General features: G+C 34.3%; 1 protein-coding gene across 1 annotated transcript; it reads right to left on the reverse strand.

Moving 5' to 3' along the window:
• Positions 1–8,022: 8,022 nt before the first annotated feature.
• On the reverse strand, positions 8,023–9,552 carry LOC139494120 (uncharacterized). The gene is made up of 3 exons (XM_071282294.1): positions 9,539–9,552; positions 8,456–8,665; positions 8,023–8,422 (listed from the first exon to the last, which is right to left on the reverse strand). The coding sequence occupies exons 1-3, from the start codon at positions 9,550–9,552 to the stop codon at positions 8,023–8,025; spliced, it is 624 nt and encodes a 207-aa protein (XP_071138395.1).
• Positions 9,553–16,215: the final 6,663 nt, after the last annotated feature.

A 16,215-nucleotide genomic window follows, 5' to 3' on the forward strand; every position in this document is an offset into this window, starting at 1 on the left:
GTTTCTTGGTTTTCTCCCGACCGGAAGTTAAACGTTTGCCGAAGTAGGTCGTTCGTCTGGCTGTGTGGAATGTGTCAAGTTCGCAGTCACGTCCGGTCAGAATGGGGACGTTAAATCCTATGCCTCGTATACGGAGAGTTCCACTGTCAGTCTGCCTCTTTATGGCTTTTCTCGTGTCATTTTCAGTCTCCCTGTCTATGTCTTGTCCCCTGTCACGGCTAGTCTTGGTGCAAAATATCTTGGCGTAACCCTACAGTCTAACTTAAAATGGAACATTCACTACAACAACATCGTATCAAATGCAAATAAATCTCTTGGCTTTCTTAGGCGAAAATTAAAAATTTCTAACTCCAGTATCAAATCCCGTGCTTACCAATCAATAGTGAGACCAAAACTTGAATATGCCTGTAGTCTATGGGATCCACACACAGCAGATTATAAAAATAAGCTAGAAATGGTACAGAGGCGTGCGGCCCGATATGTATGTAACAATTACCACAACACCAGTAGTGTTACATCCATGTTAAATGAACTACAATGGCCCTCACTCAGTGAGCGCCGCCTCAAAACCAGACTTATCATGTTCTACAAGGTCATCCATGGACTCATTGCAATCCCATCACTAGTCCTCATACCATCAGATACTAGAACAAGAAAATTACATACTCAAACATTTCGGCAAATATCCACCTCTAAAGACAGCTACAAATGGTCATTCTTTCCGCAAACAATCATTCAATGGAACATGTTGCCACAAGTTGTGGTAGCAAGTCAAACCATTGAAATTTACAGAGATCAGTTGACACCAACTGTTCTCCACAACATAATTTAATTCTATAAATAACAATGTACATATTTTTTAATCACTTGTTGTTTTCTTTCATGTAAATATCACCAAGTATTCTACTAAGTTAAAGATAAATTTTTGTTCATATTTTTTAATCATATACTCCGCGCATGCAACAGTTCGTAATCTTCAATAATAAAGAAGCTGTAACTGTATATCAGAAGAAGAAGATTGTCGGGTGCGTTTAAACACTTTTATTAAAACATGCAATTAAAGACTAGATGGGGTGTTGTACATGTAATTGCTTTCATATTATGGTAGAATTTGATATTTTGTGCATTTTTTTTAGAGAAATAATTATAAAAAAAAACGAAATATTCAACATTATTTAGACACATGCCTGTTTTCCTTTGATATGCTAAAAATCAATGAACCGTTTGACACGTTGTCAAATAACATAACTGATTACACGGGAATCCTACTATCCGTTGTGTTTAATCGACAAGTTTGGTCAAGTCGGATACTATGAATAAATTAAGAAATTTTATTATTTTTTTGTTTCAGAATGAATGAAGTATTTTCCCAAGGGTATTTTGTAATTATTTATTGTAAATAATAAATTTGTCACCAGAGCATTATGTCTTATGTCGGTGTTTTATTTCTTGTTCATATTAATAATTGACTGAAATAATTGTTTTTGTTTGAAAGTATGTGTTGAAGTTTGGATAACCGGCAGAGATGTTTGTTGCTTTTTCATTCAACTCTTCTTGATCTTGGGCTGTGATAAGTCCGGTAGAACAGAAAATTGAATCTAATATTTCGTAGCGTTCTTTGTCGTTGGAACCATTTTTATTATTTAAATGGTCGGACACATCTTTAAATGTGTTTTGGACACGAATCTTTATACTGTTTATTATTTCTTGCAAGCGTGCCATAATGTGATGACAGACGACGACGGACATGCTTTTGCCCAATAGACAGGTATGGAACTGGAACACTTTATTTTGTTGTTTATGGTGTATTTTTCACAAGTATGAAGACGTGAAGCAATGCATCACTGAACAAAACAAAACCAATAAGATAATAAAATTGAGAATGGAAATGGGGAATGTGTCAAAGAGACAACAACCCGCCCAAATAAAAAACAACAGCAGAGGGTCACCAACAGGTCTTCAATGTAGCGAGAAATTCCCGCACCCGGAGGCGTCCTTCAGCTGGCCCCTAAACAAATATATACTAGTCCAGTGATAATGAACGCCTTACTAATTTCCAAATTGTACACAAGAAACTAAAATTAAAATAATACAAGACTAACAAAGGCCAGAGGCTCCTGACTTGGGACAGGCGCAAAAATGCGGCGGGGTTAAACATGTTTGTGAGATCTCAACCCTCCCCCTATACCTCTAACCAATGTAGTAAAGTAAACGCATAACAATACGCACATTAAAATTCAGTTCAAGAGAAATCCGAGTCTGATGTCAGAAGATGTAACCAAAGAAACTAAACAAAATGACAATAATACATAAATACTACTAGCAGTTAACTGACATGCCAGCTCCAGACTTCAACTAAACTGACTGAAAGATTATGATTTCATCATATGAACATCAGGCACAATCCTTCCCGTTAGGGGTTTAGTATCATACCATCATAACATATATGAGAAGAACATAATACATTTTTACAACATGTCATATTTTAAAAATATGCTTTACATTGTAAAAATATTCGAATAAGCTCTCGCCGCGATATAGCCTTTTTGTGCTAATGCGGCGTAAAGCAACCAACAATCAATCAATCAATCTATAAGATAATACATTTTTACTACATGATGCACCCACACTAAGTTCATATATGACCTGTTTAAGCAGAGCTGGAACTATCATAACACACTGTTATAGTAGTTTCAGGGCAGAGATCGTTTTGCTGTGGTTCATTTTCAAAATATTTATTAAATGAAGAAAGCGTTTGAGTAATATATTTCAGGCCTTCAACAGTGAGTCGAGCATATACCACATTATTTCATAAATTATTTCATACAATATTGTAAAACAGAAAATTTGTTTAAAAAATACAAATCGGATTTCCTGTTTCCATCCATATTTCTATACCCCAGTCACCCTTGGGGCCTCTTGGATTAAGGAGTCAATTGACCACTTTGACCAAGTGAACTTATTTGTAGCTCTTAATTTGCTGTACGTTATTGCTATTCACAGTTTATCTTTCTTTATAATAATATTCAAGATAAAAACCAAAAGCTGCCCTCTCTTCAGGCTAATAACGAACATGTTATTCTGAATAATTATGACGTCTGGCAATGCTATTTTTTTTTCTGGGACCCAGAAAAATAATAATTTGGATTAGGAACATGTGTGTCAGAGCAGTGGTCCTTGTAATTTCTTATAAAAAATACTTGCCACACATGATGTGCAGATATAAATATGACATGATTTTTTCCCTTTTCTTGTATCTTTATATCAAATGATTGTTTTATTTGGGACCAGCCAGAGAAATGTTAAAAGAATAAAAGTTGGCATGGTGCTGGGGCAGATTCATTTATAAATGAACATGAATCTTTCACCATATCTGCCTACTGGGGAAAGCTTTTTTTCTTTTGAACCTACCCTTTTCTCTTTCTGGATACACATTGTTTTGCCCCAGCCATCATTACTTCAAAGGTATTGATTGCCGTTTTTGTTGCATCCTGTTCACAAGTCTGAATAACATTCAACAAGGCGTTTTTCACAACAAAATATGTCAACTTTGTGTTTCTTTTCGCCCAAAGGTCCTGCATCATGGTCTTCCCTAAAAAGGTTTATCATACTATAATTGTCGGTTATTGATGTCATAATATTTTTAGCCTCCATATGTTCACATTTAGCATATCTGACGACCAGTACACTATCAAACGCTTTGAGGATCGATAATATTCTAAATGAATAATAGGACCCGGAAAGACCGAAAAATCCGTGTTTTTTTATTTTTTATTTCTATCTCATCAATAAAAAGTTTAGGGTCGGTGTCGGAAACGGAGGTAGGGTCGTGAAACCGGAAACACTTAATGTATTTTGGCCTATTGCGGCGTTAAACAACCAACAATCAATCATTTATTTTTAATAAAATTACAGTCTTAACTCTTATCAGCTGAAGTATCAATGCTTGTTCAATCGATGTTGACTTTCATACCTTTGAAAGGGCAAACCCTAAAGTTAAAACCGCTGTTGGTCCGGTACTGTTTTGAATTTATGTGAAACAGATGCACATTTTAAGAGCTTCAGTAGCATCACTTAGTTGACAAGTGTGTTATAATTGCTGAAAAGCATCCCAAATTTATAAAAGTGCAGCTTTGTGTAAATAAGTTGATTAGTTGTTAGTTGTTAAACGTTCAGTGCACATATTTCATGCATATTCAGTACGAGAACAAGTTAACAATAAAGATTGATTGATTATTGTTTGCTTAACGTCCAGTGGCAAATATTTCCTGCATATTCAGGACGAGAACAAGTTCACAATAAAAACAATAGGTAGGTTGATACAATAGAGGCCATCTTGGTTGATGGTCGGAGAAATTTGGACTGCCACCGGTAAAGGAGGGTATATTGGATGGGGACAGAAATTTTGCCTTGCAACAGGCCACCTACGGACCCCTCAAAGAGTTGTTGCAAGGGTTCTTAACGTGCAAAGAGCGTGACACTATCTTTACACGAGGCATCGGATTTAACGTCCCCCTTCTGACCGGACGTAGCAAGCGTTTTACTGCCGGTCGGGAGAAGACCAAGTGACCATATTTCTATACCCCAGTCACCCTTTGGAAGAAAAATAAATACAAAAGGTAGGTATTGTCATACAACTCCTGCTTATGTCATTGAAGTACAAAATAGAACAGCCTAGAGATGGGCACTGAAAGCCACTCGACTTTATAAATGATTTAGCAAAAAGCAAAAACAATTTATCTGATTATGCAAAGTGTGGCATAGGGTTACAAACAGAAAACGAGAAAAATCCACACAATGTGGCAGAATAAATGAAATATGCATAGAATGGCTCACGCATGTTTGTTAGTACGGAATTAGACAGCAGAACCATGAATATGGAAACAAGTCATTATGATCCAGAGGAAAGGGTTTAAGCTTCGATGATTCGTTGAGACACTCTAGAAAGCTGTTCATTCCAAGCCGCCCATTTGTACAAAGAACTGTAAAATATAATGTAAATAAGACAAATGCATTGCATCAATAGCTATAAGCCACTGATCGTGAACATCTTCATGTTTCCCTGAAAAACGGAAATTCAGAGCAGAAACTCAAAACATTTTATAATTCAGTGCCATTTCTAGATGTTAAATTCGAATTTGAAACCGGTTTGCCTAAAGATGTTATTACAAGAGCAGATATATCTCTTGTGGCAGATGATTTATATAAGATGTACACATAGTTGAGTTCTCTTACATCTTAAGATAAATTTCCAGATGAAATAAATTTAAAAAAACAAACTTGGATGAACTGTTTTCTGTGCAAAGGAATACCAGACTGCATAAACAAGGATTATTTGAGTACACATCATACGAATGGTGAGATCAGAAAAGAAACATTCATGTTTATTTTTTAAGCAATCAGGGAGAGACTTGATGTTATGGAAAGTGTTCTTGTTGCCAGAGAACAGAATATCACAGCCAGAACAATGCGCGCATATTTGTTTCTGAAGTTTGGAGCAACCACCATAAATTAGAGGTGCAAATAATTTGCTTGTTGGAAGATTTCTTTGTTGAAATTGAGTTAAACAAGCATTTAATTTCTCCACCATCATGTTTCATGTTGCAACAATGCACCTACCTACGGACCCCACAAAGAGTTGTTGCAAGGGTTCTTAATAAGAGTGCTTTATCATCTGATATTTTCATTTGATTAGGGACTTTCCGTTATGAATTTTCCTCGGAAATTAATATATTATATGATTGTCCTTTTTCACATCACAGACATCGCAATGTAATGGTAGATGCATACAGGACACATAATACATAAAACCATGCTAAAATTAAGAGATAATTCATGCAGGCTTGAATATATCGTGATTCTACCACGGGTTGGCCCTTTATGACAAATATTTTATCCTGAGCGATATAAAGGGACAATCCGTGGTAAAACACACCGAGGTTCGCTTGAAAACTTTACTACAAAATAGATGATTAAAGCTTTCCACTTTGTCAACAACTAAAACATGTTTTAATTATACATTATGAGTAAATGTACTTTCTTTATGAAATTTGCAGCAATCAATTGTGATACGGAAATAACATTTAATTTGAACAGTTTCAATATACAGACTAAAACACAACTTTTTGCAGAGCTAGGGCTTATACATTGTGACTCCAATCCTCATGATGATATTGTTAAAACAAACATTTGTAGAAACCATTTAAATTTGATTCACCAAATTTCAGCAAACAGAAGTAGAAAACAATCTTGTGAGATTCCAGAATCAATAAATGCAAAATACGGGGTATATATCTCCCAATAGATACGATATTCCCATGCTTGCATTTCCTATTATGATTTGTCTTGATAAAGAGTTGCTGCTCGTACGAAAGCAATCGAACCAAGAGTTCCAAATGGTGAAGATGATATCCCTTCGTAAATTTTACGGACGCCATCACGAGTTGGTTGACCGTTAGAGCATAACCGTTTCACAAGTGAACTGCCATCCCTTTCCCTTTTATGAATGTGACCTACTGTGTTGAGACTATTTACCAGCGTTGTTATCGCGTAAGCAACACGACCAAATACATGACAGAATGCATCGACTACATTTTGAAAACAGGGATCATGCTGTCATTTAAAATGGCATTGAAGGTGAGAGCAAGTTCCTTTGTCAACATAACTGGTAGAAAAGGGGAGAACAAAGCAGCTCACCTGCAAAATGAAAATCAAGTAATGGTACTAAAAGACTTGAACAGGGGTTTAGGGTCAAACAAAATAGAAAATTCAATTATAAAAATATCAAAAGCAGCACCTGTTGTGAAATAAATTTGTGAAAATGTAGATACTGTGCTAGGTGTGATTGATTAAAAAACTAGACATAAAAAAAGATCTGTTGAAGACGATGTTAAGCAAATTATTAAAGAACTTGCACCTTTGAAACCATGGTAAAACAAACAGGTCGTCAATTGTACTGTTTCGAGGATGTCAAGAAATCACCATTTTCCTTTAATCGAACTGAATTTGAAACCAGTGTTACAAGAACAATCAATCGACTGAAAAGAGACCTTCCACCATTACAAAATGAAGGAGATGAAGATGAAGAAGATAGTGATGAGCCTTAAATGTTTTTTAACAAATAAAAGCACTCAATACATCAGAGTAGACATAAAAACATTTGTTAATATATCATTCTGAAATAAGAGATTTTGTTTAAGTGTAATATACATGTATATTAATCAATTTCTGAATTAAACCAAGGACTTTATATACAAATGGGACTGGAACATCTAACGATATCTATACAAATTATTAGACTTATCTCCTCCATAGCTGATGTCACATGACTTTATAAATCATTCCACATTTTCGTGTTTTCTTTATATTATAACTACATGTATATATGCTCAAGTTTAACAAACAATCGTTTATATGAAATTTGATACATTTTGTCATTTGCAAAATGCTATCTTTCAAAAGATTTCTGATTGTTTTTTAAATATTGATCTCTGATCTTAGAGGTATTTTTTGTTGAATTTTCAGTACTCTCCATCTTGTTTGATATGTGAACTGTATTACACAACTGGGGCGTCACGTTCTTCAAAAGGATACGTCTAATTTTAATAATCCATCATTCTTTTAAAATCTTAATTTTTTTTGTCATCGTAAATAGCTATTATTCAGATTTCATATTAACAAATAATAATAATTATGTAACAACAATGTAACGTTACTGTAAAATATGCAAATAACTACAAGCATCTTACATGTATACCAGAGATACATGTATGAAACTAAGTGTATTGTTAGGTGCTAGCTCTCAAGGGGCGGTGTTGTGAATTGATTAAAATCAACAGAGACAAGTCCTATTTATAGTAAAGATAGTCCCTGATTAAATCAAATGTGGAAACAATAATATAATGTTGCTGCTTCAGGAAACTACTTGAATATTAACAAAGATTGAAAATGTGTCACTGGCACTCATACCATATATTTATTTACAGTAACATGTGCTAATCAAGGTCTTTTCTTTGTTCTAACTCAATTGCTTAAGCTGCAGAATGAGCAACATCTGTTCTTGTCACCAGCATATAATACATCCTCAAATCCAAAGTATTTTACCAAAAGTTTCCTGAAGCAGTTATTTTCATTTTTACAATATTGAACAACAGAACTTGTTAACCCAGCACGTGCTTTTGATAAATCACTATTGTAAAAATACATAATAGCCTCAGCGTTTTCACCATTACGACCAGCTCGTCCTATTTCCTGCAAATAATTCTCCCATATTGTTGGTGGTCGGCAATGAATGATTCTCTTAATAGAGGGTGCATTTAGTTCCAAGCCGTGGGTAACTGTTGCTAGGACCAGTCTTAATATAGGTTTTCTCTGACAAAGGTCCTTCACAATATGTTGCTTCATAGTTTCTTGATAGTCAAAGCTGTCTATTTTCAGGAATATTTACTCCATTTACCCATTTTCCTTAAGTTCATACTCCAAATAGCGGAAATAATATCCAAGACTCTCCAAATTTTCAACATATACAACAGTTAGAGGAAAATCGCTTTGCTGCTCATATAGTTGTTCAGCTATTGGTTTGATCAGTTCATCCAATTTGTCAACTTTCCGGATATTTGGGAGTCTTCTCCTTACCTCTAGAAATATGTTAGGACGATCTGGATTGCTGATAATAAGAGTTGTTTCCCTATTGTTCAATATTACTTATAATTCCTTGAGTGCCTTCGGTGTAGCGGTGGCTGTAAGAGCAAGATGTCCTGCTGTTTCAAAAAGGCATGTTAATTCACCCAACTTCATAAACTCTGGTCTAAAGCTTTCAACCCTACAAAGAAATAAGGAAAAATTGATAGGGCAATGAATTCACTATAGGGGATTGACATGTGAATGGAATAAAATATATGTGTAAATTGAAGATGAAGATTTACATTGAAAAAGCTGTATCAATAATCTATATTCATGAACTATGTATTGCACAGTACACCTTTAATAAGAGAAAAACAGACCAAATATTTTATATTTTAAAACAAACAGTTATATTTACTAATTAAGAAATGCAGTTTAAAAAAAAAACATGCAACTTTCATGTTTGTCGCTGAGAATTTCCATGAAGTATCCGCAAATAAAACTCGTATCTTTGTTTTTTTTTTATAATATTCATGCGAGTTTCATAAAAAATTTGCAAGGATTGTAGAAATGAGTGCCCTTATGATGCAATTGTTTTAAAATAACGTTTCCAAGAGGCATAACTCTCTTAAATAAATGATCAGCAGTGATTTTCAAAATTTATTCAATAAATTGCTGATATAAACCTGTGATATACATGTACATTGTAAAAATACATCAAAATTGTTTGGGTACAACATTAATATGTTGAAGGCCATACCTAGGCCTACATGTATAATGGTTTATCTTTGATAAATTGTTACTTGGATGGAGATTTGTCTCATTGGCACTCATACCACATCTTACTATATCTATGTATACATATATGAAAAACTAAATTATTTGGATTGGTTACTGGTAATAGGGGATATCTTACTTTTTTGGTCGCATGAAGGTACTTTTTCTAATTGTGCAGACCAACTTCTGGCATTCTCCTCCTGTACTTGTATTTGGACACCATCGATAATTAAATCAATATTTTCTGTAGTTTCACGAAATACCCGGAGATTCACGTTTAAACGATTGTGTCATCTTTTGACTCTTTCCATCTTTATGAACAATATAAGTTAACTGTGATTTTCTTTTCTTTATATATCTATGAGACATGTAGCTTCCTCTGATAAAATTCTTCACAATAATAATATTAAATCCTGAAAAAATAATGAAAGAATATATAGAACTCCATCGACATGCGCATCCGGTGCAAGAAAATTGGTACCGTTAATTTTATTACTACCACTGGGTCGATGCCTCTGCTGGTGGACTATTAATCCCCGAGGGTATCACCAGCCCAGTAGCCTCAACGTTGACCAAAGGGACAACGTATTCCATTGAATCATGACCGTCATGCGTTTCATTTAATACTGTATTGTACAAATTTGATTGTGAATATGAGTTTAATCTAGGTATTAAGGGTTTAAATAGTTGTAGCGTGTCTAAAAATCTTTGAATGGAAAATGAACAATTGTTTAAAGCACAAAATAGCACTGGAATGTCATACGATTTGATGTTATGACCAATAACTATGTTTTTCTTGTATTGCGCTAAAAATAATAAAATAACATCTTTAAAGCCTCTTTGATTCCAACACATTTCAGCTTTCCAATTGTGAACTTTCCATTTCTAAGTAGCAAAATTCCAGCAGCACCTGCATACATATATATCTCCCAATTGATACGATATTCCCGTGCTTGCATTTCCTATCATGATTTTCTTGATAGAGGGTTACTGCTCACAAGGAAGCTATTAAACCAAGAGTTCCAAATGGTGAAGTTGAAATCATCCCTTCGAATCGAAATGGGTTATTTTTGATAATTTTTCACAAACAGTTCATGGCAATCATGTCCAGCAGGAACTTCTGACTATTCCATTAAAGTTTTACTTACAAAGTATAAAAAAAATATTTGTCTTGAGCATGTTCGTAGTGTTTACATTTTGTCTTTCCCGGTCTGATTGATAAATTACTACGCGGTATTGATATCTCATTTAATTTTCATTGTTTTTCGAAAAAAAACACATACTGAATTCTTCTAAATTGTTGTTTAACGAAAATGATACATGAATTTTTGAAACAAGATAAAATATAAAAATATTTCTTTAAGAACTATACTATTACGCATTTACTTCCGGAAGTTGTATATAGATCGGGTAAGTGGTTTTGATGAAAATAAGTAAAATACAATCGCATGCAACGGGTTGATGAGGGAAAACTTCCGGTGCTAAGGTAACTTTTTAACTAATTTATTTTGTGAATTTAAAGGCATATTTTGCTTTAAACACTTTTACAAAGGTAAGTATAGTCAGAATTTCAACTTTAAAGTCTGTATTTCTGTTTCCAAACATGTATGTAAACATCATACAATGTATGGATGGCCTCATCTGTCATAAAAGTCTTACACATGTAAAAGTCCTAAACACACAAGTAAATACGTTATTTACAAGAATAAGATTAGAAGTATATATTATAACTGACATGAAGTATCAAAACAGAACCAATAAGTTTGGTTTAGGAGGTGGTGGTCATCGTTATAAAAGAACATGTATCAGAAAAGGGAAATGTACTGTAAAAAAGGGTAGACCTATGTTCTCATTCACATGTAACAGCAACAGAAAATTGAACGGTAGAGCCAGAAACAGACTTACAATTTGCATTTCGAGATTCAAATTGAACTATAAAATCAATAAAGCAAAACACAAACCATGTTTTGATTCTGAATATGATATTGTATATAGGGATGCAAATTATTTGAAACCAATTTTGAAAAAGAAAAAAACTACCAACACAGAATGGTTACCGATTAATTGATCTTCAACAAATGCAGTCATTCATTTCACAAGTTACAATGCATTCAATATCATGTGAACGTGCTGTTGAAATTACATTAAAAGGTATTTCACCATACACAGATTTAACAGAAATAAAATCTTTGATGTTAATGTAAGAGCTTTGTGGGGAAGTATGGTCACTGGTAATGGGGCATCTCATTTAAATGAGCTGTTAGGGACGATGAACTCACCGGGTTTGAGAAAAATAACATTAACGGTACCAATTTTTCTGCACCAGATGCGCATTTCGACAAATAATGTCTCTTCAGTGATGCTCGTGTCCAAAATATGTAAAATCCAAAGCTTATATAAAAGATGTAGAGCTATAATCCAAAAGTTCCAAAAAAGTATAGCCAAATCCTTGAAAGGAATCAGAGCTTTGCACGAGGGAGATACATTCCTTAATTTAACATTCCTTAATTTATAATATTTTTTAACATTTTGTAACAGCAAATTTAATAACACAAAAAATCCGTATTTTCATGCCAGTACCGGAGTACTGGGCTGGTGATACCCTCGGGGACTAACAGTCCACCAGCAGAGGCATCGACCCAGTGGTAGTAATAACATTAACGGTACCAATTTTTCTGCACCAGATGCGCATTTCGACAAATAATGTCTCTTCAGTGATGCTGGTGTCCAAAATATGTAAAATCCAAAGCTTATATAAAAGATGTAGAGCTATAATCCAAAAGTTCCAAAAAAGTATAGCCAAATCCTTGAAAGGAATCAGAGCTTTGCACGAGGGAGATACATTCCTTAATTTATAATATTTTTTAACATTTTGTAACAGCAAATTTAATAACACAAAAAATCCGTATTTTCATGCCAGTACCGGAGTACTGGCTACTGGGCTGGTGATACCCTCGGGGACTAACAGTCCACCAGCAGAGGCATCGACCCAGTGGTAGTAATAACATTAACGGTACCAATTTTTCTGCACCAGATGCGCATTTCGACAAATAATGTCTCTTCAGTGATGCTCGTGTCCAAAATATGTAAAATCCAAAGCTTATATAAAAGATGTAGAGCTATAATCCAAAAGTTCCAAAAAAGTATAGCCAAATCCTTGAAAGGAATCAGAGCTTTGCACGAGGGAGATACATTCCTTAATTTATAATATTTTTTAACATTTTGTAACAGCAAATTTAATAACACAAAAAATCCGTATTTTCATGCCAGTACCGGAGTACTGGCTACTGGGCTGGTGATACCCTCGGGGACTAACAGTCCACCAGCAGAGGCATCGACCCAGTGGTAGTAATAACATTAACGGTACCAATTTTTCTGCACCAGATGCGCATTTCGACAAATAATGTCTCTTCAGTGATGCTCGTGTCCAAAATATGTAAAATCCAAAGCTTATATTTTTTTTAAAGGTTTGAGAAAAGCTACATTCTGTAGTATTGAAGAAGAAATAGGTCAGATGTGGCATACTGTATTAGAGGAAGAAATGCTAGCAGCAGGTGCAGAAGAAAGGCGTATTGCCATTGAAAATAACAACTATAATGAAGGTGTACCCAGCATAACTGTAATCGCTGATGGTGGGTGGAGTAAAAGGTCCCACAAACACACGTATAATGCTTCAGGTGGGGTAGCAATTATAGTTGGAAAACAAACTGGCAAAATGTTATGTATAGGTGTCCGAAACAAATACTCTTATATCTGCAGCAGGGCATTAAATACTCAAACTGAACCACCAGAACAGGTATGTTTTAAGAATTGGTCAGCTTTCAGTCAGGCTATGGAAAGCGACATATTAGTTGAAGGATTCAAGCAGGCGGAAAAGGTACATGGTTTGCGATATATGCAGTTAATAGCAGATGGAGATTCCTCAGTATATGCGAAAATTCAGGAAGAGGTACCTGTTTGGGGTAAATTTGTGACAAAAATGGAACAATCAAATCATGCTTGCAAATGTTAACGTTCAAATTTGGAAAAACTGGTAAATGACAATTCAATCTATAAGGGTCAAAACAAGCTAACCAAGACAACCAGAGTAAAGATTGTTAGCGCAGTTAGATGTGCTATTAGAATGAGGTCCAAGGAGTCTAATCGATCTGCAGCTATATAACTTTTGGCACATGACATAAGAAATTCAGTTCATCACATATTTGGCAATCACAAAAACTGCAGTAATTTCTGCAAAGCTAATGAGAAAGGTAATGAAACATCTATAGCTAGTAGTGATAATTTAAGTACAAATGACATTCTAGACATTTTTGAAAGTCAAAGCTTACTTTGGTCAGAAGGTACATCTTTATTAGCTCAAGAGAAATCAAGGTTTAGTAGCAACTTAAGTTATACTGACTTAGACAAGAAAATGCTATCAGAAACTACAGTCCTATTGAATAGACTTTTTCTATTTTAAGCTCACCTGGCCCAAAACTTGGCGTCCATCGTCCGTTGTCGTTAACTTTTACAAAAACTTCTAACTTCTGGGCTAAATTTAACAAAACGTGACCACAATCATCATTGGGATCAAATTGATTAAATTTCATTTTTAACTAAAATAGATAACCCTCCTGATCTTTTGTTTGTGCGATTTGATTTCGGTCGTATCGCATTAAAAGATTTGAATCCTGGTAAAGATAGTGAATCATCAAAGGAGCAGTGTGTATTATCTTCCAATTACGAAGATATTAGTGAGGATGACACCATTTTTTACCTGATTGAAGAACTTGATTTTAGTGATACTTTACAAAAATTTGATATAGATAACATTATTCCAGACGTAAACAACAACGAATCACAAGATGACAATAATTGGTAACTACTAAAAGAATCTGATAGTTAATCATCAAAAGAAGAACAATCAACAATATGGAGACGGACGCAAATGACCAGAAGGACAACATTAGTGTCATCACAGTAAGTGATGGAGAGTTGTGTGAAGACACTACCGTTGGACGATCAGAAACTGATGTACAGACAATAATGATATTCATGAGGAAAAGAACCAACTATATAAATGAAGAGGAAACAGGGAGCACATATGATGTGGTTAACTGACTATTTTGAACATTTCGAGTAACATGAGTGGTTGGGAGTGTCGCGAATAGCGAAAACTTAAGTAATGAAATTTATGGACTTTATGGATTTATTAATCTCCGCTATATTGTTTTTTACTCCTCTAATTGTCTTTAGATATTTTTCCGTCCTTTTGTGAATTTGATTCCGGTAATTGTATTATAATGTAAAATTATTAGGCATTTCATGTGAATATCATGCAACCGGTTTTATTTTGGACTATAAAAGCAATTTCAAATTATCAATGTATTATTCTTAATATATATGTTGATGTTCAAGTGTAGTATTAAATATGAAAAAGGATTATTTGTTAATTTTTTTCCGATGTTAGTGTAAAACAACTATCTACACAACAAGCAGAAACGTCTTCAGTTATACACCAGATTGCTGAAATGAAAGGTAAAATTAGATTTCCAAACAGAAAATGGTTGTTCAAACGACAACAAAAACAGGAACCAAAATCTAAAGAAGAAAACAGATTTGACGACAATATCTGATCAGGGTTGATGTTTTTTTTTATTCTGATTTAACCTCTGTCAAGTTTGAATTTCAGCACTGTATCAATAATTTTGCTAGAGTTATTTCCCTTTGACCTCTGAAATTTCATTATTTTTTATATTGTAAGTTCTTTTAAGCGTACAAATGTTGACAGATTTTATTTGAATTTTTATCATAGTTGTAAATCAAAATAACCTCAATCAAGGTTGAATTTTAGCACAGCACCAATTGTTTTGTTTGAATTATTGCCCTTTGAACTAGGACATTTTTGTTATACTTTATTATTATAGTAAGCATTACCAAGCCTACACACCTTGACAAGTACCAATACTTTTGTTTGAAATATTTCCCATTGAACTAAGACAGTACTAATATTTTTCTTTGAATAATTGCCCTTTGAACTAGGACATATTTGTTATATTTTATTAAAGTAAGCACTATCAAGCCTAAACAGATTGACAAGTGCCAATAGTTTTGTTTGAATCTTTTCCCCTTGAACTAGGACAAGCCTTCACACCTTGAAATATTTTAATTTAATTTATATCTCAATTGTAATTTAGTATTACTTCTGTAAAATATTCCGATATGAGCGTCACTGATGAGTCTTATATATACGAAACGCGCATCTGGCGTACTAAATTATAATCCTGGTACATTTGATAACTACTAATATCCAAAACCGTAATGTAAAAGAATATTACAGCCGATTATAGAATGTGTAAGCAATATTAATATCTGTGGTTAGCTTGTATGTTAGCTGAACAATGAAGTTATTATAGGGTTAGGTATACGACCCTTCTATTAAATCAGCCTAGTCCTGTAAACAGATCGATTGGTTATCAGTCGGACTATATAAAAAAGATGTGGTATGAATGACAATGAGACCAACTACCCATAAAAAGACCAAAATGACAAAACATTATCAACTATAGGTCACCGTACGGCCTTCAACAATGAGCAAAGCCCATTCCGCATAGTCAGCTATAAAAGGCCCGGTAACACAACGTTAAACAATTCAAAAAAGGAAACTAACGGCCTTATTTATGTAAAAAAATGAACGAAAAACACATAAACATACGACAACCACTGAATAACAGGCTCCTGACATGGGACAGGCACATACATAAATAATGTGGCGGGGTTAAACATGTTAGCGGGATCCCAACCCGAACCCCTAACCTGGGACAGTGGTATAACAGT

The sequence above is a fragment of the Mytilus edulis genome, chromosome 11 (genome assembly GCF_963676685.1).
Source record: "Mytilus edulis chromosome 11, xbMytEdul2.2, whole genome shotgun sequence".
Taxonomy (NCBI): domain Eukaryota; kingdom Metazoa; phylum Mollusca; class Bivalvia; order Mytilida; family Mytilidae; genus Mytilus; species Mytilus edulis.

What these genes read in the sequence shown, in the direction of transcription:
- LOC139494120 (XM_071282294.1), bottom strand. An exon ending in TATGAACTTAAGGAAAATGG is followed by an intron (nt 8,423 to 8,455) that starts GTAAATGGAGTA and finishes GAAAATAGACAG; the next exon opens with CTTTGACTATCAAGAAACTA.